Source organism: Canis lupus, chromosome 24 (assembly GCF_048164855.1).
Source record: "Canis lupus baileyi chromosome 24, mCanLup2.hap1, whole genome shotgun sequence".
Lineage (NCBI taxonomy): Eukaryota > Metazoa > Chordata > Mammalia > Carnivora > Canidae > Canis > Canis lupus.
In genome coordinates, this window is record NC_132861.1 from 3,698,636 (window position 1) to 3,725,292 (window position 26,657).

At 38.7% G+C, this 26,657-nt stretch overlaps 1 protein-coding gene across 3 annotated transcripts; it reads left to right on the plus strand.

Moving 5' to 3' along the window:
- Nucleotides 1-143: 143 nt before the first annotated feature.
- On the plus strand, nucleotides 144-26,657 carry PROSER1 (proline and serine rich 1). 3 transcript variants are annotated; one of them, XM_072797281.1, is made up of 13 exons: nucleotides 144-978; nucleotides 3,564-3,629; nucleotides 5,774-5,842; nucleotides 7,889-7,983; nucleotides 9,443-9,536; nucleotides 11,297-11,407; nucleotides 12,876-12,959; nucleotides 14,332-14,410; nucleotides 15,066-15,161; nucleotides 18,486-18,530; nucleotides 22,144-23,929; nucleotides 24,355-24,505; nucleotides 25,298-26,657. In XM_072797281.1, exons 1-13 carry the CDS (start codon nucleotides 934-936, stop codon nucleotides 25,418-25,420), a joined length of 2,844 nt encoding a protein of 947 aa, XP_072653382.1. In that variant the 5' UTR covers nucleotides 144-933; the 3' UTR covers nucleotides 25,421-26,657. The 3 variants fall into 3 exon arrangements, with proteins under 3 accessions (XP_072653382.1, XP_072653383.1, XP_072653384.1); XM_072797282.1 differs by lacking the exon at nucleotides 144-978 and adding an exon at nucleotides 1,192-1,331; XM_072797283.1 differs by lacking the exons at nucleotides 144-978; nucleotides 3,564-3,629; nucleotides 5,774-5,842 and having other exon boundaries at nucleotides 7,900-7,983; nucleotides 9,405-9,536.

Here is a 26,657-nt window from a genome sequence, read left to right on the forward strand (position 1 = left end):
TGCAGAGCGCCGTTCAAGCTCTGAGGACGATTCCAGCGGCGTCCGTTTCCGAGCGCCCAGGCATTCGCTGTGAACATCTACGTTCCCACAGCAGGACCCGTCCGCGGGCTGCCGGGAAACAGAGGCCCGGGGGTCGGCGCCGCGTTGAGTTTACTGGGCCGCGACGGGTTTCGCGGAAGGCCCCCGAAGCCGGCGGGAGCCGCAGGGGTGGCCGGGACGGGCTCTCGACGCCGCGGCCGCCGCGGCGTTCGGGAGTCCCCCTGCCGGGGAGCGTGCCCCCTTCGCCGGGCTCCTGTGCCCCCGGCCGCCGGCGCGCCCCCGGAAGCCGTGGCAGCTGGTAACAAAGAGCCTGCCAGGCCGCCGCCGCCGCCGCCGCCGCCGCCGCCCGGGCTGCGGGACCCAGGAGCCGGCGCAGCTGCCGGGGTGGAGCGCGAGGCGGGCCGTGAGCCCGGGCGCGCGGCGGTGAGGGGCGGCGCCGGCGGCCAGGGCGCTGCTGCGGGCGGGAGGCCGGTGCGCCCTCCTCGCCGCCCGCGGGGCTCGGGGCGCCGTGTGTTCCCCCTCGGGGGAGCGGCTTCGCGACCTGCTCCCGGCGGCGCCTGGTCTGCAGCTGCGGGAGACCGGAGCTCGGCCCCGGCTGCAGACCCTGGATCTCTCTGCGGGACTCAGGGAGCGGCGGGCTCCCCGCTGAAGCTTCGTGTGAGGAAGCTGCGGAAGCCTGACGGTTTTTGCTTTTGATCAAAAAGTTTTCATAAGTGTGGGTTTTTAGAAATTTTTGCAGACTTCGAAGTACCCTCTACCTCTTCGCATCCTTTTTCTTGCTCCTGGACTCTTTCCTTCTCAGCTGGAAACATCTTCACTGCTGGAGCAGACCGGGGATGATCGCTTGGTAATTGAAAGCGTAATTGTTAAGGCCCCGTCGAGACAGTAGTCAAGATGGACAAAAAGTCTTTTGAAACGGTTTTGGATGAAATTAGAAAGGTAATTTCACTTAATTCCTTGAACCAGGCTACGAGCTTGGGATTCTCACGGTTAATTCACGTTGAGGCACGGCGTGCAGATTGTGCAAAATACGGGTTTTGGTATTGCCAAGTTGATTGGAATTAACCTGCAGTGTGAGAGTCTGTGTCTTGGTACTTTTCATTACGCAAATAGAAATTAAGTTGTATTAATGTTAAACTTGACAGTGCAGTATTGTGGAAATTACACTCAGAGAGCTCTCGTTCCCAAGCTGGCTCTACAGATCTCTAAAAGCTCTCTACTTGTGGAAAAGTGGCTTAATGTTTCTGAACTGATCACCTCATCTTTCAGTAACCAGAGCCTGAACGCTGAAGGTAATACGTATAAAATGTTTTTTAGTGGTAGTTATTATAAGCGGGTCTTTCAGACCTAAAGATAGGCAGGGTATGTATTACTTGGACAGACAGAATTAATGTTCAAATGGCATTAGGTTTAAAGTCCTATTCTTAGAAGTGGGCTTCCATAACTTGAATTTCAAAAGTTTTTGCTTCGTATTGAGGCCATCGTATGTAAGCTACCTTCCAGAATGAACCAGACAGCAAAAAACATTTGGAACGTAGCCTTGAGCCCGACAAATACCTCCAGCACCTAAACTCTAGTTCGCCCCCTTAGTACTGGAAGGACTTTCTGTGCCATTCTCATGCTAATACGGGTGCTTTGCTTAGAACGTCTGGGTGATTGTCTTCCTTTTCCAAACCCTTAAGACCCTTGACTGACTGGGAAGGATCTGTTATTTTATGCTCTGGTGATTGATTTATTTCAGCTTATGAAATTGTTAATAAAATTGCCTGGGCATGCCGTTTTTCTACATTCCCTATAAAGCAAAGTGTTGTTTTTCTTCATCCTTCATAAAACTTTTTTTCAAAATCGTATGTTAGGTAAAGTTTACATATTAGATGATAACTGAATGCTCTTTTTGAATAAAATTTCTGCTTTTGCAAATCCAGCTTGTGCAATTAATATTTGCAATAAAATGTCAGCTTGCCAAGTACATGTTTAAAATTTGTAACAATTTGTTCATGAGCTGATACCTAGCTACTGTCTGAGAAAATAATTTGTGTTCAAATAAACCAGTAGATTTCTGCCTTTGGAAATTAGAAGATGCATTTTGTATATATTCTCTCTTCTGTGTTGTGAAAAGATCATATAGTGATACTAGTGAGGGAAGTAGGATATTTTCCAGAGTTGAAAATCATACATGAGATAGCAACTTACGTTCTTATTTAAGTCCTTCTTTCTGGCCTGCAGTCAAAATGTGTCTTTTGCTGTCTATGCCAAATAATTAGGTACATCAACATTGTCTTAGTCTGTTAAGATTGGATAAAAATGTAGGCATATTTAAATGAGAATTTTTTTTTTATTGCTCTCAGACTTTGTAAATGTAGGTTGGTTTAAACCAGGTTATCGAAAAAGTAAATAAATAAATGATTAATTGAAAACAAATAAAAAAATAAACCAGGTTATCACTTCCTGACATTACATCTCAACAGTCGTTTCTAGAATACGTAATCCAGAATGCCATTCTCTCCCCTTCACCTCCCTTTTCAGTGAAAATTAAACTACTGGGCAACCGAGATGTTTCAGTTAACTGGTCGTGGTGTTTTCTCCCAGCAAATTAATATACATGCCAAGTACAAATACTGTTGTGTAGTAAAAGCAAAGAGATTAGTAGATTTTTAATGATTAGTAGTTACCAAATAATGATTGTTTCCACCTCTAAGCTCACCAAGCAGTTGCAAGGAGAGCATACATGATTTTAGCTGGCTCTAGATAGTGCTGGGTCAAGGCCACCATACTTCTCTCTGAATTTCCCATTGATGGGAGGCATGTGAGGAAAGGAACCATAATTTACCTACTACTACTATGCGTTAGATCTTCTATTGACAATTTTAATCTCCACAGTAACTCCAAGGAGGGTAGTGAATGGTGTTCCCCCTTTATGGGGAAAGAGGTGCCTTTCACAGGTCATTCTACCAGTTAGTAGCAGGCACACAGATTGAATTGAGGTCCCTCTTTGACCCCTTGGGCTCTTACCTTCCAGTGGAAATACTGAGAACCTGGACCAGAACTCAAACCCATCTTTCATGGTTTTCTATTACTTAGGACATAATAGCTGCCCAGTAATTGATGGATGAGTAATGCCTTACATAATTAGCCTTAAAAATAACAACTCTAACTTCATGTGTGTGATTAAATTTTTTAGAAAATGACAGTTTGGTTGAATTTGGGATATTCCGAAACTCTAGTTACATTTACAGGAATTCTATTTGTGATTTCTCTTGACATCAGATCTTGTCTATTACAGTTCTGTACCTTTTCCTTGTCAGAGAGAGTAGGGAGGCCCAGGTGGTTTTCCTGCTGTCTCAGTGTATCCCTTACAGCATGGAACCTGTAAAGGTAGAATGACATGTCACCATAGTGACCTTAGCTGCCTCTGTGTTCTGGGCCTGAAGGCTGCCATGTTTGAGATGCTTAGGTAGTTTTGATAATATGTATATAACTGTTTTGCTTATATATATTAATCCTGTTTTTCTGTGTTTTTTTAGGCTGTTCTAACAGAGTACAAATTAAAAGCAATTGAATATGTGCATGGATATTTCTCTAGTGAACAGGTATTTCTATTTGTTTAAGCAAAAAAAAAAAAAAAACAACATTTTTTTTAAACTCTGATATTCTGGTTAATGTCTATTTACCTACCGGTCAAGTTCAGAATTGCTTTTACTTATTAGTTCCTGTATTTATTCAGGGATGTTAGAAACTTTCAATATTGATAGAAAACTTTACAAAATTTATAGTTTGAGTATTTTATAAACGTAGCTACTTTCACTGCAATATCATATGTGAACATGATTTCAGAAATGCCGTGTCCAAGAAAAGCATTTCAAAGTATTTATCTTTCTGGGCACAATATCATAAATTTATAAATTTTTAATGGTAAACATACCTAAATTTGAATAGAATTTATAAGTCAGTAATTACAAAATTCACTACGCATTAAAAAGAAAGCTCAAACAAATGGTGAATTATGGTTCTTCTATGAAGCCATTAAGTAAAGATTTTAGGAATAAGAAAAAATACAGTGTTTAATAAGTAGTTTCTGTCACTGCCAGAAGCATGGTAGTTTAGTGAAAACTCACCCAGCTTCAGGGGGAGTTTGCTAATTAAAAAAAATATGTATGCATACACAGAACAGATTTCTGAAGAGTCCTTAGAAAATACTTGAGAAATAGGGCAGAGAGAGAAATGTGCATCTGTAGATGTAGTTCTGCCAAAGGGTGAGAATGTGGAGAGGGTAGACAGTGGATGAATCTATACAGTGGAGTTAGTAAATGCTCCAACCTTTCATCTGTTTCTCAAGAATTTTAAAACTTGAACTTTGAATAACTTTAAACCTATAGGAGTTCTGACTGCTAAATACTTAAAAGCTACTTTACGATTTGCATGTCTTGCTACCAACTTCATGAGTGTTTTTCAGCTGCCCCATTATTTTTCAAACTCACCTTAGGCTTAATTTAAATGTTTTGAAAAGATCTACAATTTTTTATAGATAATAACTTTCCTTTCCCTCTTTTGAGTGTGTGTGTGTGTGTGTGTGTGTGTGTGTGACATTTTGTAGAAAACTTCCCTCGGTGGTTATTCTACTTTGCTAAAGTCATTGAAAACTTTAAAAAACTAAAAGCTACTTTCTAAGTATGACCTGCTAAGCCTACTTATTATATGGAAGGTTTTTCTTCCTATATCAGACATATGATAGTTGTTAACTTTTTTTGGTTGGTAAAGTGGCAGGTAGCCTTTATTATAAGTAAAACCATTATTTCCATGAAAGTGAGAAAAGTACACATAATACCCATTGGTAACTTATGCATCACTTTACAAGGAGTAAAAAGTATTTTTACTTCATGTACCACTCCAGTCTCTAGCATTAATTTTGCTTTGTAGAATAATTGAAACCTTAACACATTTTCAGGTAGTTACAGTAAAATAATTTATTAACCCAGATTTTATTATCCTCTCTTCTGAGCCTTTTTTTTTTTTTTTTTTTTTTTTTTTGCTTTTGGAGTTCCCTTGGAGGCAGTGAACAGGGTGGTGGTGACTAGGCAGGGACTTCACTGCTGTGACCTTGATGCCCTCCTCACCTCCTGCTAGTGATCTCACAGTATCACCCTCATTCATTTGAAGTTTGCTGGTAGTGGTGGGAGAGCCTTGCTAACTGTGCTCTCAAAATGACCTACTGTTTAGAAGCTCCCGGAGTAATTCATGGTGATTTCATTATTAGGGAGGAGATACGTGGTATAAATACGAGTACTGTGCCCTTCAGATTCGAGGAGAAAAGCAGGAGATAGTGGATCTACACTAAACCACACCACTGAACACCCTTTTTTGATGGATTAAAAGTGTCACTCTGCTAAATTTTTAAAGTTTCCTTTTGTAATAAAGCTACATATTTCTAAAATGACATTTCATCTCCATCTAATGCTTTTTCAGTCTTCCTTTTCTTTAGGTACTTTGTTTTTCCTGTACTTTATACTTTCCATTTATTTCTATAGCAGTGCTGCCCCAGAGACTCTGTGATGATGGAATTGTTCTGTTTCTGCACTATCCATTGTGGTGGCTACCTACTTCTTAAAGCTATTGAGTATTTAAACTGTGGTTGTGCCAGTAAAGAACTGAATAGTATTTTAAAGTTCTGAAACAAATCTTGTAGAAATGTTTGCAAACACATTTCATTAGACCTAAAGTAATTCTTTGTTTTCAGGTGGTTGATTTACTGAGATACTTCTCCTGGGCTGAGCCTCAGTTAAAGGCAATGAAAGCATTACAGCATGTAAGTAACTTATTTTTTCTTCAGAATGTAGAATTTAAGTATTTTGAATTCTCCCCTAGTTTTCTGTAATTGATCTCAAGTTGTAATTTGTTTGCATTAGAAAAACTGATCCTAAATTTTATTATAGTTTGATTAATCAAATAATTGAAAAATTAAAAGTTAAGATTAAAAGTAAAACTAAAAAATTAAAAGTTCCCAAACTGAATTTAAATTTTATGTACTGTACTATTAAATTGTGCACCATAGGGTCCAAAATTGGCAAATTGGAAAAGAAAATATTTATAGGTAAGCAAAGGATAGAATTTGAATTCTTAAGTGTTTTTATATACTTCCTTCTATTTTTTTTTTATATACCTTTATCCTCTTGTATTTAGTTTTAGAACAATAGCCAGGTGACTTTATATTTACATTCTTAAGATGAACACCATCCAAATGAGCTTTTAGTGATGATGGGAACGTTTTATATCTCTGCTATCCAATATGGTAACCACTAGCTACACGTAGCTTTTGAGCACTTAAAAGTGTCTAGTCTGCCTGTGGAACTGTATTTTTAATTTTATTTAATTTTCATTTAAACAAGCACATGTGCTTAGTGGCTACTACATATAGACAGCACAGCTCCAGAGCCTAATTAATAGAAGCATTTAAGTCAAACAGTATATGGCTATATAGGAAGATTTTCCTTGGGTTATCAGGCATGGATAGTTTTAAGAGAATCTGAAGATCCTTAGCCCCCTAAACTAATTTGCTGAAGAAAGTGTCTGGATCTTAGTGCTTCTCCTGTTTAGCAGTTACTTTTTCTCAACTTTACAAAAGAAAGGTTATCATAACCATCCACTCATCATCTGAGGGTGAAAATCTTTTCCCAGAGACCAAAAAGAGACCATGTAATCTGAGCAGAAGAGCAAAGCAAAGGGCTTCTGTAAGAAATACTGATGGGGACTGCTCCTTATTTTGTCAAGACAATAAACTCATGACAAAGCTCTGAGGCCTGCTTGTTTGTCCACCTACTTTAGAATTAAAATTCAGAGGTGAGAAGGCTAGCACGGGCACAACTTACAAGTCAGCTTTTGCTGACAAACTAAGCCTGATTTGGTTGTTTTCACATTGAAGACTAACGTCAATAAGGTTATACTGTTGACGTTTTCGTTGATGAGATGAGTAATTCCAGAGTTTTTACAAATGTATATTAAACTGAATATAAATCAAGTTTTTGTAAATGTTTAAACTTGTAGTATAGTTTTTAGGTGTCAATTTAAAAGCTTATAAAGGGGTATATAGTTTTACCACTTCTTTTGGTGCTATCTGAATAAAATTGAGAATTGCTCTATATTTTAAGAATCTAAAAAAAAAAGCGAAAAAAAATCTATTGGGTATTGCTCTCTATTTTAAGAATCTATTGGGCATTAATTCTAAATGATCTTGCACTGACTTCACTTTTGAATTTCCTCCCCTGTTAACATGAGTCTGTAAATTGACAGAATCTTAAGAAACAGAAATATCTTAGTCAAATTTTATAACATTGTACATAATCTAGGAGTATCACAGTGCATGTTAATATATGACTCTTAAGAAAGTTCTGCAGTAAAAAATCCTGTTTAACTCATTTTTTCCCTACCTGAGGTGACTGTAGTACCCTTTTTAAGTAGCACTCTTCAGCACTATGGACCTCACTTTAGGAAACCCTGGCTCTCTGAGGAATGTAATTTTTTTCTAACTTCTCAAGCAGTATATCTTCCATATTTATAAGTTCCACCTTTTTTATAACATTTATGAGGAAAGTAGTACATGTAAATATTTTCTTCTATAAATACACTGAGAGATGTGGATAAAAAAACAGGGAAATTTAGATCTTCAACTGAAATAGTTATATTGAAAAAGTTTAAGTTTCATTCACGTGGTTATTAGGGCTTACATTCGAATAAGGAGTTTCACTTCAACTATTTCAATATTAAGAACATTTAACTGTGCTTCCCCCCGAAAGAAGGCAATCTCTGGCATGAAAATTTCTCATGTTGAAAATAAAATTATTTTTTATATTAATAGAAAATGGTGGCTGTTCACCCAGCAGAAGTGGTCAATATACTCAATTGTTTCACCTTCAGTAAAGATAAGCTAGTTGCTCTTGAACTGTTAGCTTCGTAAGTATTTCTTTTTTTCTTTCTTTCTTTTTTTTTTTTTTACTTTATTGGAGAAAATTCGAAGACTTTTTAAATCTCTTAAATCATTAGTGTGAATGTCTCAGAATTGTATTAGTAAATGGAACTCTAGTAAAATCTATGAAAGCATAAACTAAATTTTTATATCTAAATACCTTGGGACGCCTGCGTGGCTCAGTCGGTTGGGCATCCAGCTCTTGGATTTTGGCTCAGGTCATGATCTCCGAGTCAAGAGATCGAGCCCCACCTGGGGCTCCACTGTGGTTTTAGAGCCTGCTTAAAGATATTCTCTCTCCATCCTCCCTCTGCCCATGGGTGAACTGCCTCCTCAATTCACCTGTGCTCTTTCTAAGGGAATAATAAATAAATAAGTAAATATCAAGGGTACTTATTGCACATGGCTATAACTTACAAATAATGGGTCATACTGATATTAATTACTTATTTGGTTTGTCTGCATTTCAGTGGCTTCCATTGCCTTCTTAGTCTGAATAGTTTTGTTTGTTTGTTTTTTTTAAGATTTTATTTATTTATTCATGAGAGACTTAAGAGAGAGAGGAGCAGAGATTCAGGCAGAGGGAGAAGCAGGCTCCATGCAGGAAGCCTGATGTGGGACTCAATCCCAGGACCCCAGGATCATGCCCTGAGCCAACGGCAGACACTCAACACTGAGCCAGCCAGGTGCCCGCCTACTCCGAATAGTTTGAAAGTCTCATTGAAAAAGCCATAGGTTTTACAGTTAGTTTCTGCCACAGTCTGATTAACATTTTTGGAGGGCTTAATATGTACTTAATCTTTCTGTACCTTATTTTCCTCCATCGTAAAGATAAGGATCTCACCTATTTATTAGCATATATGAACTTTAAATACTAGAAGATCTGTGAAAGCACTCTCCATAGCATTTAATAAATTATCATAATCTCAGCTCAAAAAAGTAAAAGAGCCTGCTTTTCCTAATGATGGAAGAGTCTGTAGATTGCTGTTTATTTAGAGTACATGTATTTTTAAGTCCCTTGTATGTTTATAGATGTCCACAAAAATACAAAATGAAATCATAAGGTAGAACTTCATTTTTAGATCAATCGTTATTTTTATGCATTTGGCACATGGGTTTTGTTTTGTTTTTGTTTTTTTTTCTATTGCCATAGATCTCTTACCACTCCTTGAGAGGGTGTATTTTCAAGAATCTCAAAATAGTCATTTTTATTTATATAATTATTTTGTTAGTTTTAGGTAACCAGATGAATCTCAGTTCAGTTACATTGATCTTTTTAATATAAATATGATTTATATTCACCAACTAAAGCTAATTCACTTTTCTCCCTTTGTCATTGGGGAAAGGCTTACTCAGGTATAGGTATGGTTGCTTGGTAAACGTTGTTGGCCTTTGTATGTATGTCCAGGTTCTTAAATGAAAAGCTAAATTACATTTCCTTGGTAGAAACATTGTTGATGCACAGAATTCTCGTCCCATTGAAGATTTATTCAGAATAAATATGTCGGAGAAGAAACGGTGCAAGAGAGTACTTGAACAGGTAATTTTCTCAGGATTTCTGAATGTTGAAGAGAAAAAGTGCCAGCCTTGATTCCTGTGTTAACTGTGATGAATAACCTCATGGCTTATGTGCATCCCATGAAGATGGGATCCCTGCAGTCCATGAAGGATGGGAGCTGGGCAAAGGGGGTTCTGGGGAATAAGGAAGTGGCTTGAGAGTGAGAAAGTATGATGCCAGTTGGCTCCTCAGCTTCAACCTCAGCAGGTATTTATTCTTGGTCCCTTGGTCCCTATGTATTTAGGAACATGATGTTTTAAATTCATTTTGTCATCAGTCTTGCATTAATCAGATTTATAAGAGATGGATAATAAAGCAAAATTCCAGTTTATTAATTTAAAATCTCTAAGAATGGGAGGAGTACTTACCTAAACCTACTTGAATTGTCATTTTAAGTTAGTTATTTCTTAGTATTATGATAGCTGAAATTGGAATTAATGATTAGAAACCTGCTTGAGGAAGATGTGTACTGCTCTCCTGGGGTCTTGTAGCCCAAGCGCATTTAATCTTTGCACCCTCTGCTAAGCTCAGGGGCAGCAGAGAACTTGTCCTTCCTCATAAATTATTGTAGGAGAAGCAAAATCTGAGCCCACATTTCTTTACTTTAAAAAATTCTCCTTTGGTTTTCTTGACTAAATTCTTTAAGGCACCATGCTGTTGTTTTCTTTTTTATAAAACATTATGATCATGTCACTTGTCCTTCTCAGTAATAATGTGGGCCTGAGTATTCAGTGGAACAGGCTCTCTGGTCAATGTAACTTGGAACAACTTTTTTGGATGATAGACTTAAAGAGCCTTAAAATGTTCATAAATAAATAGAAATATGCTAATTTGTATGTAAGGGTATTTACTCTGGTACTATTTATAATAACCCAAAATTGAGATAATTTTTAGGGTTGGGTGTTTAGTACAGAGGCTGGGTTATATAGCTGATTTATGTGTTGTGAATGAATATATAAAACCAGTATATCTCTACCACAAAATATGTGACATCATATGTACTTGTAAAATAAAGCTATATATAGCTTCATAGTCTTATAGCATAATATAGGTCTGTTGAAATGTATGTTACCTAGTGGAGTCTTTTTCATTCATTTAATATTTATTGAGTATGAACTCAGCATTTGTTAGTATACCATTATGGGAGCTCAGGATGCAATAATAAATAAGCTAGAACATCCCTCAAGGTGTCTCGTAATTATTAACACTATGTTGAATACAGTATACCTAAATTACTCTTGCTTTTTCAACAGTACAGCTCTTTGGATATCCTGTGTCTCATGTTATCCAGATTTTCCCCATTAAGTTATAAACTTCTTCAGAGCAGAGTCCGTGTCTCTCACCTGTTGCTTTCCTGGCCTTGCCTATAACAGAGGCTTGGTGTTTGTACAGTTGGACCCTATTATTTCTTGGTCAATGGAGAAATGTGACATGCTAAATACCAAATTAACTTGTTTGCACACAATTTGCAAAATCTGTAGAGATTTCTTTGTGTAAGATTCTAGTAGTTGTGGCTAATAGAAAATGTATTAAAATGTTATCACTTTAATAATTCCATTTAAATAAAGAGGTTTTACTTAACAAATTTTGGGCATGTTCTCTACTGTAAGTGCTGATGAATGTATGAACAGATTAATGTGATGCTATTCTTAATTCATATTTTTGAACAGAGCTTCGTAATATCTGGAATATGAGTTTATTTGACTGGTTTTTTTACCACCCTCTTCTTTTTTATGTTACAGGCTTTCAAGGGGGGCTGCAAGGCTCCTCATGCTATGATATCTTCTTGTGGAACAATCCCAGGAAATCCATATCCCAAAGGAAAACCTAGTCGCATAAATGGAATTTTCCCAGTAAGCATATGTTTGTGGCTAACTATGAAATTTAGCATAGTTATGATATTTAAAGAAAATGCCAGTTGATGATGCTTCTACCAAGGAAAGGAATTCTATTATGTCAGCAGCTTAATTCATGGATTCATCATTGATCAAAAAAGTTCATGTATAAACTACATTAAAGTATTTGTGTAAAATGTACAGAAGAACAAGACAAACAGAAAAGAGGATGATTTTGTTTTGTTTTTCAAATATCTTAGAAGCACTGCTTTCTACTTAGTTAAGGAGCATTTCTCAAATTCTCAGTGTTTCTAAGTTTCACGGATGAGTATGCTTGAGAAATTTGTGTGCAGTGTTTCCTTCTTGGACATCATATTGCATGATAAAGGCTCTGAGAAGTCCTGTAGGAAAGAAACCTACCGGTTTATATACACTCCAGTGTTCCCCAAGCGTCTTTGTAAAATAGTCTTTTCTAAGAGTAGAATATTTTTATTGCAGTTTAACAAATAACCCTAAAGCTGAGTGGATTAAAACAATAAACATTATCTTATATGGTTTTTATGAATCCAAAATCTGGGAGTGGCATAGGTTGGTTTTGGTTCATGGTTTCTCATGAGACTACAGTCATTTGAGGGCTTGAGTAGAGCTTGAGACTATGTTCCCAGGGGTACTCAGGCACATGCAGGCAAGTTTTTGTGGTAGTTGGCGGTGGTCTCTGTTCCTCACCATAAGGAGTAAGGACCTGCCTTTAGTGCTGCTTGAATACCACATGACATGGCAGCTGACTTCTACCAGAGCAAATTATCCAGGAGAAGGCATGTGGAGCTGTGTGGTATCTTGTGACTTAGTCTTAGAAGTCAAATGCCATCATCTCTAGAATACCCTATTTATTATGCAGGTCAGCCCTGTTCATTCTGGAAGGGGACTTCACAAGGGAATGTAAGAGGTGAGGATGTCTGGGAGCCATCTTGAAAGTTGTAATAGTGTGTACTATTGAGGCACACACTCTTAGGGGGACACATTGTTATAGTCTGTCAGCCTATTATGATCTGTGAAAAATGGTGGTCTTGAATGAGGTCTCATTTATTCTTATATAAACTACACTTAATGCTTATGAGAATAATTTTTGTCATCTATTTTTGACTGTAATACAGGTCCTCTTTTTGACTCTTTGACCATTATACATACTTGAACATTGGAAGTCTGTTCCTGGTAGCTCCTGTTGAGCAGGGGAAAAAATTGAAACATCCGTTATCCTGCTCTTCTGTCATCCCAATGTGTGTTGTGTACTTGTTTCTGAGTGCCTCTCATCTTGGGAGGGTTCTCTGGCTGAGGAAGGTTGAGGACCTTAGCAGGGGCTTACAGCCAAGACAGGACTGGGTCTGGAATCCAGGTGCTTAAACTCCTACCAAGTCAAGTCCTTTTCTTCAGTGTAATACAGTGAGGGTTTTGTTTAAGTCTTGATTATCTTTATTTATTTAAATAGGGAACCCCCTTGAAAAAAGATGGTGAAGAATGTACTAATGAAGGCAAAGGAATCGCTGCACGGATTCTTGGACCATCCAAGCCGGTATGTTTAGAGAATAAATGATGAAACAGGTCTTAACTCTTACATGTGGTTTTCTGTCTGTTCACAGCACACAGCGTAAGTTCTGTTTTTATGTTGTGAAATTCAGAGTATACTAGAAATTAGGAAAATGAGTAGTCTAGGGAACTATAGCATAATTAGTTAACGATATTAAAGGCCCTCTTGAAGGTTTGTATTTTGTTTTAAAGAGAGACCAAATTGTCTTGTTTTGTTTTTCCCTATCCCTATTCAGCTGTTCCCTTGGAGGGTATGGAGCATGGAGAGTTCACTTTAAGGTTGTGGTTTAGCCAAGTTAGTATTAATACTAGTTAATCAAGAGTGGAGCCAGGAAGTTGGTATTATTTTTAAGGGGTGATTATAATGATTGATTAGGATATAAACCGAACCCAAAGATAGCCCTGTAGGTTGAAGGATTATTCAAATTGAAACAGTAGAGGCCTTTACACAGCCATCCTGCAGTCCCTGCTTCTTTACCGGGCAGAAATTACAGTGACAGTTGTTCATAGCAGAACAGTCACAGATCATAGTCCTTGCACAAGACTAGTGCATCTTACAAGGCCGCCGTCTGTGAGAGCTAGAAAGAATCTAGGTCCTTCACTGCCAGTGGATCCCCTCTGCCTCAGAGTAGGAGTGCAGGCTCCCTGGAGTGGGATCTCTCTCTCACACTCACTCACTGTAGTTAGAAGTACAGCATTTGGCTTGGCTTTAGATACCTCTGATTCTCTACAGACTGATTCTTGGGATGATTTTGTTACTTACATAGTTCTGTCAAGTAAAAATAAAAGATTTGTGGATTTCAAAGGCAAAAAGACTTAAAATACTGAATTCGTAATCCCAATCTACATTCCATTCAAGTTGTCAGAGTATCGAATGGTAAAAAATATAGGACTTTGTTCTTCCAAGGAGAAAAGAGGGTAAGAATGATAGGATGAATCTTTGATGAGTTTTGGAGGATGTTGGCAAGTTCTTGAGTAGCCAAGGTTCCAAAACCTAGCAGATTTCTTGTGTTACAGAGGAGGAGATAAAAATTTTTAGATAAAACTTCAGCTGAGTCAGAGAGGAGTTTGCTGTTTAGGATAAGGTGTGACCCTTCAGTGGAGATGATTTAATACTGAAATAAAAAATACCTCTGCTGCAGTCTTTGGCGGGATCGCCTTTGGAATTTATAGGAACCACATTTTTTAAAGCAAAGAAATTTCCCTTGTTAGTGCTATGTATGTCCAGTAGCACTTGATACACTGGATCATTGTTAGCCTCTTAGGACTAAATATTTCAAAAGATAAGTTGTATTTTGTTTTGCAAGGAAAGTGCTGATTTAGTTTTCTTTTAACTACTCTACTTCCCCCTCATCTAGCCTCCTTCAACGTACAATCCCCATAAGCCTGTTCCTTATCCAATACCTCCATGCCGGCCACACGCAACTATTGCACCAAGTAAGCAGTTCATTCATTTTTAAATTTTTTTTTCTTGCTCTTTATTTACTAAGTTGAAAGAAAATGTTCGTGTGTGTGTGTGTGTGTGTGTGTATACACACACACACACACACACACACATTGGGAAAATTAGAGCACTTACGAAATAGACTATAGGCTCTGCTGAGTTTATTTCTGCCCACAGTAGCCTACACAGTGTCTTGGACTATAGCAGTGCAGCACACAGAGTTTAGTTTAGGGTATTAGCTTTTTAATAAATTCATATAGATTCTTTTTCATTGTTATTATGGGTTTTCACTTTGGTAAATCATCATGAATCCCTTTTCAGTAGTTGGTATTTGAAGGTATCCTCAAGACGTCTTAACTTAAAAAGGTCACCTGTATGTGCTTGACAGAAAAGGCAGATCATTTAAATATGGCAGGATCTCCCTGCCATGCCAGTTACTGAGCTTATGTTTGGAATGAGCATGCAATGGGAAATCAATCTGCAACTGTCTCATTTGATCTTGACTTTGTCCTTACACTAGACCTAAAACTCCATGTAAAATGCAATGTTACATTAGCAATTTTAAAAATCAGATAGCTGTGTTAACATGGTTTGAACTCTTGGCCACAGAATGATACTAAATTCTTTTTTCCTATAATTGTATTTTAGGTGCTTATAACAATGCGGGTCTGGTACCATTAGCCAACGTCATAGCTCCAGGTGTACCCCCTCCACCTCCATATACTCCTAATCCAGTAGGAACAGGTAAAATCATATTATTATAGGATGCTAAAAGTAATAACTAATTCACACACAAATGTATACTTGGAGGGGGCAGTTGTTGGATGTGGTGTGTCCTAACAGGAGAATGAGCTCACAAGCCTGATGATGGATCTGAATATGATATATAGGTTCTACTAGACCGGCCTTGGCCTACCTCTATGAACATGAGCAGGTTGTAGACAGAGGAACCATTTCTCACAAGCAAGAAACTTTGACAGGCTATGGAAAATTACAGTTGACTTGATGAGTTAATTGCCATTAGGGCATGTTACTCCTCTTATGGGGTGGAAAGGCTTATAAGAAGGTGCTCAGAGGGGCCCAAGTTTTCCCCCTGCACTTTTCAGTTTAGCATTTTCCTTTGGGTCTATCGGAAACATAGGATTTAGCTTACATTTCTTTTGTGAGTCTTTTATAAAAACTTAATTTTTATTTCAGTTAAGTACCATTTATTTGACTCTTCTGAGTTTTATACCTTGCTTAGGAAACTCTTCCCCATCCCAGCAGTATGAAAATAGCATCTCTATCCTATAGTTACTTGTATAGGGATTCTTTCTTAGTATGTAGCTTTTAATCCACTCACCATTTATTTCTAGATATATAAAGAGTGGGGAAAGAACTTAATTTTTTTCTGCCCTTCCCAGAGGCTCAGAGTCACATGATAGCATTTATTAACAAATCCTTTTTTACTAGCCAGAATGGTTGTGTTGTTTGCAGCTGGGTACTCTGATGAGAGTTGTTACTTTTCCCCCAAATTATCATTTTATTTCTTAACCCGTGTTTATGATATTGTTAGCCCTTGGAGTTTTACATTTTTGCATAGACAAAGAGAAGCTATGAAAGAAAAGCTGGAACTATATTCTATCTTGTCTCAGTTCTTAACCTTTTACCCTAGGGAGTCCAGGTGACCCAGGTTTTAAAAGACCCTTACTGCATCTGGAATTTATTTTCATATAGAGGTGAAATAGAGATTCATCTGAATTTTTTTCCAAATGGTAGCCTGTCTTGCCAGGACCATTTATTAACTAATCTATTTTCCCCAGTGATTTGAAAAGCCACATTTGTCTTACGTTTTCATATACACACATGGGTTCTTTATTCTGTTCCTATCTGGTTATTTTATGTTATGATGATACATTGATTTGATTAGCAGATTTTTTTTTTAAAAGATTTTATTTATTTATTCATGAGAGACACCGAGAGAGAGGCAGAGACATAGGCAGGGAGAAGCAGGTTCCCTGCGTGGAGCCCGATGTGGGACACGATCCCGGAACTCTGGGATCACGCCCTGAGCCAAAGGCAGACGCTGAACCACTGAGCCACCCAGGGGCCCCAAATTGCTGTTTTATTTTTAACAACTCTTCTCTCCTTGTCCCACCCCAATTTAGAAGCATTGTCTTTACTATTGCTAAGGGTTGCCTTCATATTCTTTTTTCTAAATGGTTGTTGATAGACAAAAACTATAAAAAAGCTGCTCCATACTCCACTGACATCCATTTTCACTCTTCATTTTCTTCAATTTGTGTGTTTTGTTGGAATACTATACATAATTCTTCTGTGCCTCTGAAATTGTGGCTTCTTACTGTTTCCTCTGTTTTTTGATATCCTGTCCTGAGATGCTCATTCTGCCTTTCTTTTAGTAGAAAATTTCTCTAAGTAGTTTTTTTTTTTTTTTAAAGGGCACATATACAGAATTATAGATGAGAAACCTAATTCCAGTTAATTATCTTTTCTTTATTAGAACCTTGGTCTCTTTATATAAGCTTACTAAGAAAATATTCCTTATCTTTGGAGTTCAGAAATCTCTTTAATCCTGGAGTTCGGCTATTTCACCAGGATGTCAGGTGTGGATGTTACCATCAGTCTTTCACAGAATTCTGTAAGCCCTTTGGATATGAAAATTTAAGCCTTTAAAACTTAGGAAAATTTTTTTTTATTATTACTGTGTTAGTTATTGCTTTTTATCTGGTCTTTTTTCCTACTTCTGGTACTTCATTTTGTATTGTTTGCCTTCTGAATCTCTTATCTATTCATTTATTATTTGTACTTTTGCCATTTTAAATGTGATTTTGTTGTTCTTGTTTCTTATTTCCAGCTAAGTAATTTAGCTCTCATAGTGTTATCTCTAATCTTCACCATTCTTTGCATTTTAATTTGGAGTCAGGTTTTTCTATCTTAAGTCTTCATCTTCTCTGTTTTATTTTTTTGCATATTATGTGTTTATTTGCTTTTAATTTGCTTTACAGGTTTTTAAACTTCTTTTGCTTTCATTGAATTGTTGATAGACATCATATGTTCTGGTTATTTATTTGCACCAAGTTCCTTAGATAGGCTATGATCTTTTTTTTGCTCACCATGTCAGGGCTTGTAGATTCTTCACCTTAGACCTGTCCCATTGTTGGTTTCTTGGACAGTCATTGTCAAACCATTAGAGATAATGTTTTCCTATTGTATCTTTGACTAATGGTCTAGTTAGAGAGGTCCCTTCCATGGAGGGTACGGAGGTATGTGCTTTTGCTGTCAGTGTCACAGGCTTTAAGTCAGCCTCCACTGGGTTGATTTTCAGCAGCTCCGAGTGTAGGGCTTTTTCCAGAAAAGAGTGCAACAGGAAGGCAGGGCCCCTTTCTTTCTGTTTGCTTGGGTCATCACATGGCCTGTGAGATTGGGCCCTTAGGTGGTGGTGGATTCTGTGCTTAACGTCTGCCTCCCACCTTCAAGTCTCCCCGCTATTGAACTCCGTGAACTGTCAGTTTAGTCAGTAACGGTGCTCCTTCTCTGCGTTCCACCTGTAGGCTACGCTTTGTCCTAGGCAGCACACTCAGGCCATCCTTTCCAGAAAGTGTTCCTAAATATATCTGTAAAATAACAATGCTTATTTAAAACCTGATAAGTTGGGGCTCCTGGGTGGCTTAGTTGGTTTTGGCTCAGGTCATTATCTATTGGCTCGTGGGATCAAGGCCCACATTGGGCTAGCTTCCTCCTTCTCCTTCTCCCTCTCTGCCTCCTCCCTCACATGCTCTTTCTCTAAAATAAATAAATTTAAAATCTTAAAAAAAATAAAGCCCAGTAAGTTAAGGAGAGGAGGGAGAGTGGGGGGATCAGTTACTCATAATGCTGTCAGTCTTCATATAGTTCCTTCTATTATGTTTATTTCCTTTCTCTTTTCGTAAGCATATATTGTTTTTTCTACTTTAGCATGCATACATACCCTAAGGTTTTCTTTTCTTGATGCCAATCTCTGATTATTATGTTGGTGATTAATTTGAATAAAACTTGAAATCAAACTTCTATTTATTTATTTTCATACAGAAAATGAAGACCTTTCCAATCAGTCAAAACCTATGCAGAATCAAAGTAAGTATCAAATTTGTTCCAAATATAGTTGAAGTCTGTCCTGGTTGTCTGCTTTGTTATTCACTGAGAACAATTTGAATTGAACATACTTAGAATCTATGCTTTGAGGAAAGTTCCTATTTAAGGAATTTAATCAGTACTTGCTAAAAGGGCTGGATAGTGGTACATTATATACACACAACATGAAATGCACGGAAGTGGATTTAAAATTAACAATATGCCTTTGTGTCTTATGTGAAAAACTTGCAATATAAAAACTTGCAATATTTGAGTGCTATATGGCATTATATCCACGTTGACTTTACATTTATATTAGAAGCCTCATTTTTGTTTTGATATAAACAAACAAGATGATACAATCCTTTTTCCTACTATTTCAAATACTAGTTTTAGATTTAATTATTTTCACAAGTATTGGGGAGTAGCATACCTTAATATAAAAAAAACAAAGGGTGCCAAAGCAGAAAGTGGAATTGAAAAAGAAGGATGATGTGCGCCTGGGTAGCTCAGTTTGTTAAATGTCCAACTTGTGATTTCTGCCCAGGACTTGATCTCAGGGTCATGAGTTCAAGCCTTGCATTGGGCTCCATGCCGGACACGGAGCCAACTTAAAAAGAAAAAAAAAGAAAAAGGAAGATGAAAGGTTGCATACAAAATGCCTGCAGATGGCAGCAGTACTGCAACATTTTCTTTTTCTTCTAGTTGAGGATCTTTTTGGTCTGGAAGGAGATGCATGCTTTCTGATAGGAAATAAAACCTGAGCTCAGTTCTTGTATAGCAAAGTAGCACATGAATCTAATCATTATAGTGCATAGTTAGGAGTCTTAGGAATTCTGTTCCCTGAGCAGGGTGCCTTAACAGGACTTTTCTGCTGGTGGTTCCTAAAGGAGGTAGTATAATGGGATGGAAAAAAACACTGAGACGTTAGGACATCATTTTCTTACCCTGGTTCTGGCACTGCCTAGCTTTGTGACCATATCATTTAACTTCTATGAAAAAGAGGTTGAGGACAGCCCGGGTGGCTCAGTGGTTTAGCGCCGCCTTCAGCCCAGGGTGTGATCCTGGAGACCCAGGATCACAGGCTCCCTGCATGGAGCCTTCTTCTCCCTCTGCCTTTTTCTCTGCCTGTGTGTGTGTGTGTGTGTGTGTGTGTGTGTGTGTGTCTCATGAATAAATAAATAAATAAAATCTTTAAAAAAAGAAAAGAAAAGGGTTGAGGAAGCTTGAGCCTTTATGCTCAGCTTCATTAATTTGTTTTTGAAGGGAGCAACAGGGTGTCAAAAAAAAAAAAAACCACCATTAGGCATAGCTAGCATACTTTTGTGTTCCTATGCTGTTATTTATGTTAGCATGATTAAGATTTTATTTTCCTTTTGAACCATATCAAGAAATAAAAAGATAAACTAGTATAGTGGTTAAGGATATGAGTCCATCAGACCAGGGTTCAAATTTTGATCCTACTGCTTAATAACTGCATGACCTTTTTAAAAATTATTATTGTGATAAGATCTCAATGAGATCTAATCTTTTAAATTTTTAAGTATACAATAAAGAATTGTTAACTATAGGCACAATGTCATACAGCAGATCTTTGGAACTTATTTACCTTGCATAACTAAAATGTTATTCCCCTTCACCACCACTGAAGAGCTGCATGATCTTCTAACGAGTTGCTTTAACTACACCCAGCCACCCATTGCCAGTCTGTAAAACAGGTTGTTAGTACCTATCTCAGAGGATTATGTGGGAACAAATGAAATGATAGGCATAAAGTACTTAGCACAGCATCTGACAGATAATGTTTTATGGTTAACAACCAAATTGCATGACAAGAAAGTAGTATTTATTATGGGATGTTTGGGTTTTTTTTTTTTTTCCGATTTATTGTTTTGTTGCATTTTAACTACAGGTACTATGTATGGTTAACAATGCATGACTTTTGCTTTATTATATAGAAAGATCTCCAGCGGAGGCTGCTATAAAGAAAGCTGTGGGACAGTTTGGTCTTACTTGTGATCTGTCATTCACTACATGGTCCTTAGCATATAGTTACATAGGATAGTGAATTCTCAAGTATTTCCCAAACAATACTGACCTAAATAAATTTTTAATACATTATTTACAAACACAAGACTAGGTTTATGTTCCTTGTACTTCTATTCTAGTTCTTATAAAGCAAAGATACAAATCCATTTTGATATATTTTCTAAATTTAAAATATCTCATTATTTTCTTGAAACTAAATTACTGCTAAAGACATGAATATTACCAGACTTCAGGCCTTTTGAGTTTGAAGTTCATGTATTTCTGTATTACTGTTTGTCAATTCTGCCATCTTTCTTTTCTAAACTACCATAAGATTTGTTCAGCCCGGTATAGCATCTTCTGGCCATCTCTTAGTACAAATAGATTATGTATGTGCTATTTTCTTCCACTCTTTTCCTATGGTTCCTTCCCCACCATGATTAACGTAATACATTGCTTGACCGTATCAGCTTCCTTATGCAAAAGTCTTTATAATGCTTACGTTTAGAACCCTAAGTCTTGGCCCATGAAAATAACTTTCAGTTGATTAGCACTGCAAAAGGAATATTCTCTGTTTATAACTAAAACACGTTTTGATATGAGTATGGCAGCAGATCATAGTTGTCATTATAACTTTAGCTCCCTAAGTCATGCTTTCCATTTGACACTTAACAAGATCATCAAAGGGCTAACATTGTCACTAACCTGATCAAGGGAAGAAACACAAATCATCTCCCCAAATACTTAAGTAATTACTTACTGTTTATCAGAGCAAAAATACTGTGGCAAACTCCAGTGGAATTCTTTTTTTTTTTTTTTTTTTTTTTTCCTTTTTTTTTTTTCCAGTGGAATTCTTAAGAATAAGTCCTTGGATGGGTTTTAACTATAGATGAGATCATGGTGATATATCCAAGGCACCAGACATTGAATACACAGGTGCCGTGCACAGGGCTAGGTGCTAAGACTTTAAAGAGGAACTAGTCATGGCTTTTACCCATAAGGGGGCTACTAGGATAGGACAAGGCATATAGCATTTGAGATTATATAGAGGAGTCAGTATGCTTGGGTGAGAAAACTATATGGATTATAAACTGGAATATCAAGTTCAACTCACAGAGTGCTATAGTACTGGAGAAATAGGTATGAATCCTGGGAGGCCTGCAGTGACCTAAAAAGAGAGTGATACCCTGAAAGCTCTTAAGAGGGGGAAACAACTTGTTTTATTACTATAGAGAAGTGGTTTGAAAGAGTGAAACACCAACACTAATCACAATTAAAATTTTTAATTTTTTAAAAATTGGGAAAATATGAAAGGAAAGTTAACTTGCTAACTTCCCAAGGCTTCCTCAGTGTGCATTGGAGGGCTCTTTAGAGCAGAGTCTAGAAGACAGCTGGCTCTACCTGAGACTCTAGTGAAAATCAGGGTCATGGAACCTACCAGTGTACAATGCAGTAGCCTATTACACCTGTCCCTGATTTTATTCATGTTTCTTAAATGTTACAAAAATGTTTACTCATTTCTTTTGAGTTAAAATTTGACATTTCAGCATGGTGATAATCTTGCCTCTTTTTCCCCTCCCCTCCATAGCATTTTCTACCCCATCAAGTCAACTCTTTTCTCCTCATGGTTCCAATCCTTCAACACCTGCTGCGACTCCTGTCCCTACTGCATCTCCAGTCAAGGCAGGAAACCATCCATCAGCATCAGTAACTGCTACTGCTTCCGGCCTGAACATGGCGAATACTGTCCTTCCGGTGTTCCCAGGGCAGGTCTCCTCGGCCATTCATACACCTCAGCCATCTACGCCAAATCCAACGGTTATCAGAACCCCTTCCTTGCCGGCAGCACCTGTCACTTCTGCCCACAGTACAACGTCAGCACCAGTCCCGTCGGTTTTTTCTGGCCTGGTTCCGCTGCCAGGTCCTTCTGCTCCTGTGCCAGCCCCTCAGGCTGCATCCACACCTCGGGCCACTCCTGCTTCCAATGAAACATTTGCTTCCACTTCTGCCCCTTTCATTGGCCTCCCCTTTCCTGCCACTTCAACTGCTGCTTCTGCCAACAGTGCAAATTCTGCATCGCTGTCGTCAGTGTTCGCAGGTCTGCCCTTGCCCTTAACACCGACATCCCAAGGTGTGTCCAACCCGGCTCCCCCTGTAATTGCCAGTGGCTCTGCGCCCAGTGTGGCTTGTCCCCTTGGTGTAAATAACCCGCTTCTGTCTGCTTTAAAAGGCTTTCTGACATCAAATGATACCAACTTAATCAACTCATCTGCTCTGTCCTCTACTGTTACAGGCGGGCTGGCTTCACTGTCTTCTCTTACTAATCAGAATTCTGACTCGCCTGCTTCAGGCCCTAGCAAATGCTATGCCCCCTCAGCCACTCCCGCCCCACAGAGATCTTCCACCCCCGGATTGGCCATGTTCCCCAGCCTGCCATCTACTGTGGCTAACTCAGCTTCCACTCCGTCTACTTTGCCCACACCTTCTCCCCTGGTGACTCCTTCGTCAGCTTCCACTTCGGTGCCAGTCAGCTGTGGCTCCTCAGCTCCCCTCTTGCAGGGCTCTCACCCAAGTAACTCAGAGCTGCTTAGTGCGCCTACCCCTGCTGTCACAACCATCCCTGTCATGATCAAGACCGAGCCCACGAGCCCCACCCCCTCAGCCTTCAAAGGCCCATCTCATTCCGTCAATCCCTCTCATGGCACTTTAGGGCTGCCAGGGACGTTGGGCCGTGCCTACACGTCCACATCAGTGCCCATCAGTTTATCTACTTGCCTTAATCCTGCATTATCAGGTCTCTCCAATTTGACTCCTCCCTTGAATGTGTCCAACCCCCTCTCCTCCATCTCCCTGCCACCACATGCTTCCTCAGCTCCCATCACTCCGGTGTTCACTGCGCTTCCTCCTTTTACTTCTTTGACCAGTAATTTCCCTCTAACTGGTAACCCACCTCTTAACCCATCAGTGTCTCTTCCAGGGTCATTAATAGCCACCTCGTCTGCAGCTGTCACGTCAGCACCTGTCCCTCCTCCAAGTTCCACCGCGGCTGTTCTCTCAGGGCTCTCTGCCTCCGCCCCAGTGTCGGCAGCGGCGCCTTTCCCCCTCAATCTGTCCACCGCTGTCCCCTCCCTCTTCTCCGTCACGCAGGGACCTCTGCCATCTTCAAACCCCTCCTACCCTGGCTTTTCCGTTGCTAACACCCCCAGTGTCGCCCCCGCCCTGCCCTCGTTCCCCGGCCTGCAGGCACCGTCCACGGTGGCGGCGGTCACCCCACTGCCTGTCGCAGCCACGACCCCATCACCGGCTCCCGTCCTCCCAGGATTTGCTTCAGCGTTTAGCTCCAATTTCAACTCTGCTCTCGTTGCACAAGCCGGGTATGTGGATAGTTTGGAGATAGGATATGACCGTTCTTGACCCACCTTGTAGATAGTTTATAGTCTTACTTTTAAATTATTCACATGAGTCTAATCTGATTGTTGGGTGACACTAAATTATTTTTTTCTGGGCTGAAACTTCAGTACTCAAAAAACAGAGCTCTTCAGCCATGTTAAGATTGTTTTAGTATTTGGTAATTTATCTTTGTTATAAAACAAAGTATTCTGTGTAAAACATAGACTTATTAAATTCAGAGTATCATACTTTATAATAGAAAGCAAATTTTATGTTAGTAAAGTGGCTGACTTTTATGTCCTTCCAGCAGAGAAGTTTAAAGTTTGTTTACATGTCAGGGTAGTTTTTGACAAATATAGAAGCAGTAAGTTTTGTCTTATCTGCGTTTTGACCTGTTCTGTCGTTTTAGCTTATCATCTGGCCTTCAAGCTGCAGGCAGTTCTGTTTTTCCAGGCCTTCTGTCCCTCCCAGGTATTCCAGGGTTCTCCCAGAACCCTTCACAGTCCTCCTTACAAGAATTACAGCATAATGCAGCTGCACAGTCGGCATTGTTACAGCAGGTAAGCAGGCAAATGGGGCAGAAATTAAATGGTAACATATGTGCATAGCTTCTGTTGTGGTAACCTTGGAGTACCAATAATGATATCCCAACAGAGGCAAAGGTGGCTCTTAGCAGAATGTCTGGGAATTTTGTGACTAATCTCCCCAAATCTGCAAATTATTGTGTTCTTTCAGAAGGATAACAAGGGTGGTGGAATATATTTGTCTATATAAATGGTTTTTTCTGCTTATAGAACTTTCAAATCTTAGTTTGGAGATTTTACAAATGGAATCTTTATACATGACAGTTATACTTGAGCTTTATTTTTTTACAATTTAAGCTAAAATAACAGACCACTAACTCATGTTTTCTCTAGAAAACCTATTGACCTTTTTGAAATAATATTAACTTTTTTTTTTTTTAAGATTTTATTTATTTATTCATGAGAGACACACAGAGAGAGGCAGAGACACAGGCAGAGGGAGAAGCAGGCTCCCTGCAAGGAGCCTGATGCGGGACTTGATCCTGGGACCCTGGGATCACTGAGTTGAAGGCAGATGCTCAACCACTGAGCCACCCAGGTGCCCCAAGAATATAACTATTTTAATGACATTTTTCTTGAGCTCTACCATCTGAAGAATTTCAAGTGTTTCTTGAAAATTTCAGGAGACTGAGCAGGCTTATCTTGCCCCAACATTTTCCTTTCTTTCCTTTCCTATTCAAAATATCTGTAATGTGGCATAGGCAGAAGGAAGTACCAACTTGATTGGATTTGGCACTCTGCTAACCTGCACGTTCTTCTTTCTACCAGGTCCACTCCGCTTCAGCTCTGGAAAGCTATTCAGCTCAGCCAGATGGGTTTCCTAGTTACCCTTCCACACCAGGAACACCGTTTTCTTTGCAACCAGGCTTGTCCCAAAGTGGGTGGCAGTAAATAGATTTTAATTTGTATTCTCCTTTGGAGCGACATCAGAGATGCCTAAGGACTGCAATGAACAATCTTGACTAATATGAAGTTGGCTAAAAGTCAGAAAATGAGAATGAGAATAATCCTGGGGGAATTGGGATAAGAGTTTAAAATACATGGCGATTGCATTTTTTTAAAGGTTTTAAGTCTGAACAGTCCCCTCTGTAAATATGCTGACAATGAATTGTACAGAGAATAGTATTAAAAAGGTGTTTGGGGACTTTTCACCTCCCACCTATGAAATTTTGAGTCGTATATGTGATCTGTGGAGGAAGAATACTAAAGACGAGATTGAACTCTTTATAGCCGAATACAGCCTTAAATCTGCTTGCATAGCATCCACTGACAGAAGTAATAGTTGTGCCTCAGGCTTCCGGGTTGCATTTGGCCCTGGGGGCATGACTGCCCATGGAATGCACAAGTGGTTCTTGTTAGCATCCTTGGAACTCCGTGCTCTGTATGTATCCACAGAAGGGAATTTGAGATCTACAGTTGTTTCTAATTTCTGACATTTATGCTCATACAAATACTGCTGAATTTAACTTAATATATTTCAGGTAAGTGAAAATGGTGCTTAATATAGTCTTTAGAATGACTTTCAGGTGTTTTCAACTAAAAATATATTCAGAACTACTTTCTTACGGAAATGCAAGTAAGGCTTGTGGTAATTTGCCTTCAAAACTTACTAATCTTCAGCAGTATCCAAATGAGTGAGAAACATTTGACTGACCCTTGGGCCACCTCTATTACTCACTTGTACTCTGGAAGCTCTTGGTGAATGTTTACAATCATGGGATGTAGTATTCCTATTTGTACTTAAAGTCCAATGCTTACCTGAAAGGATGATGTGACAACAAATAGAGAAGACTGGCTACGTTAGTAAACATGCAGTGTGTACTCTATTTAAAGATCTGTGGTAGTATATAACATGATTGAATGTCATTAATTAAGTATAAGAACTGCCACATTCGGGGGGATGGGGAGTAGGGAGAATGATTTTCAATCCTGTGATTAAAAGTGTAAACTATAGAATCTACTGTAGTACATTTCAGCATCTAGAAGTTTTACTTTTATAAAGATGGTGTCTGGAAGATGTTGCTAATGTATTTTCCTTCAACACGGGGAACAAACTTTTTAAGTATATTAATAAATATTCCTGTATGGTTAGTTTTTAACAATTTTTTAAAATAAACTTTATGACAAA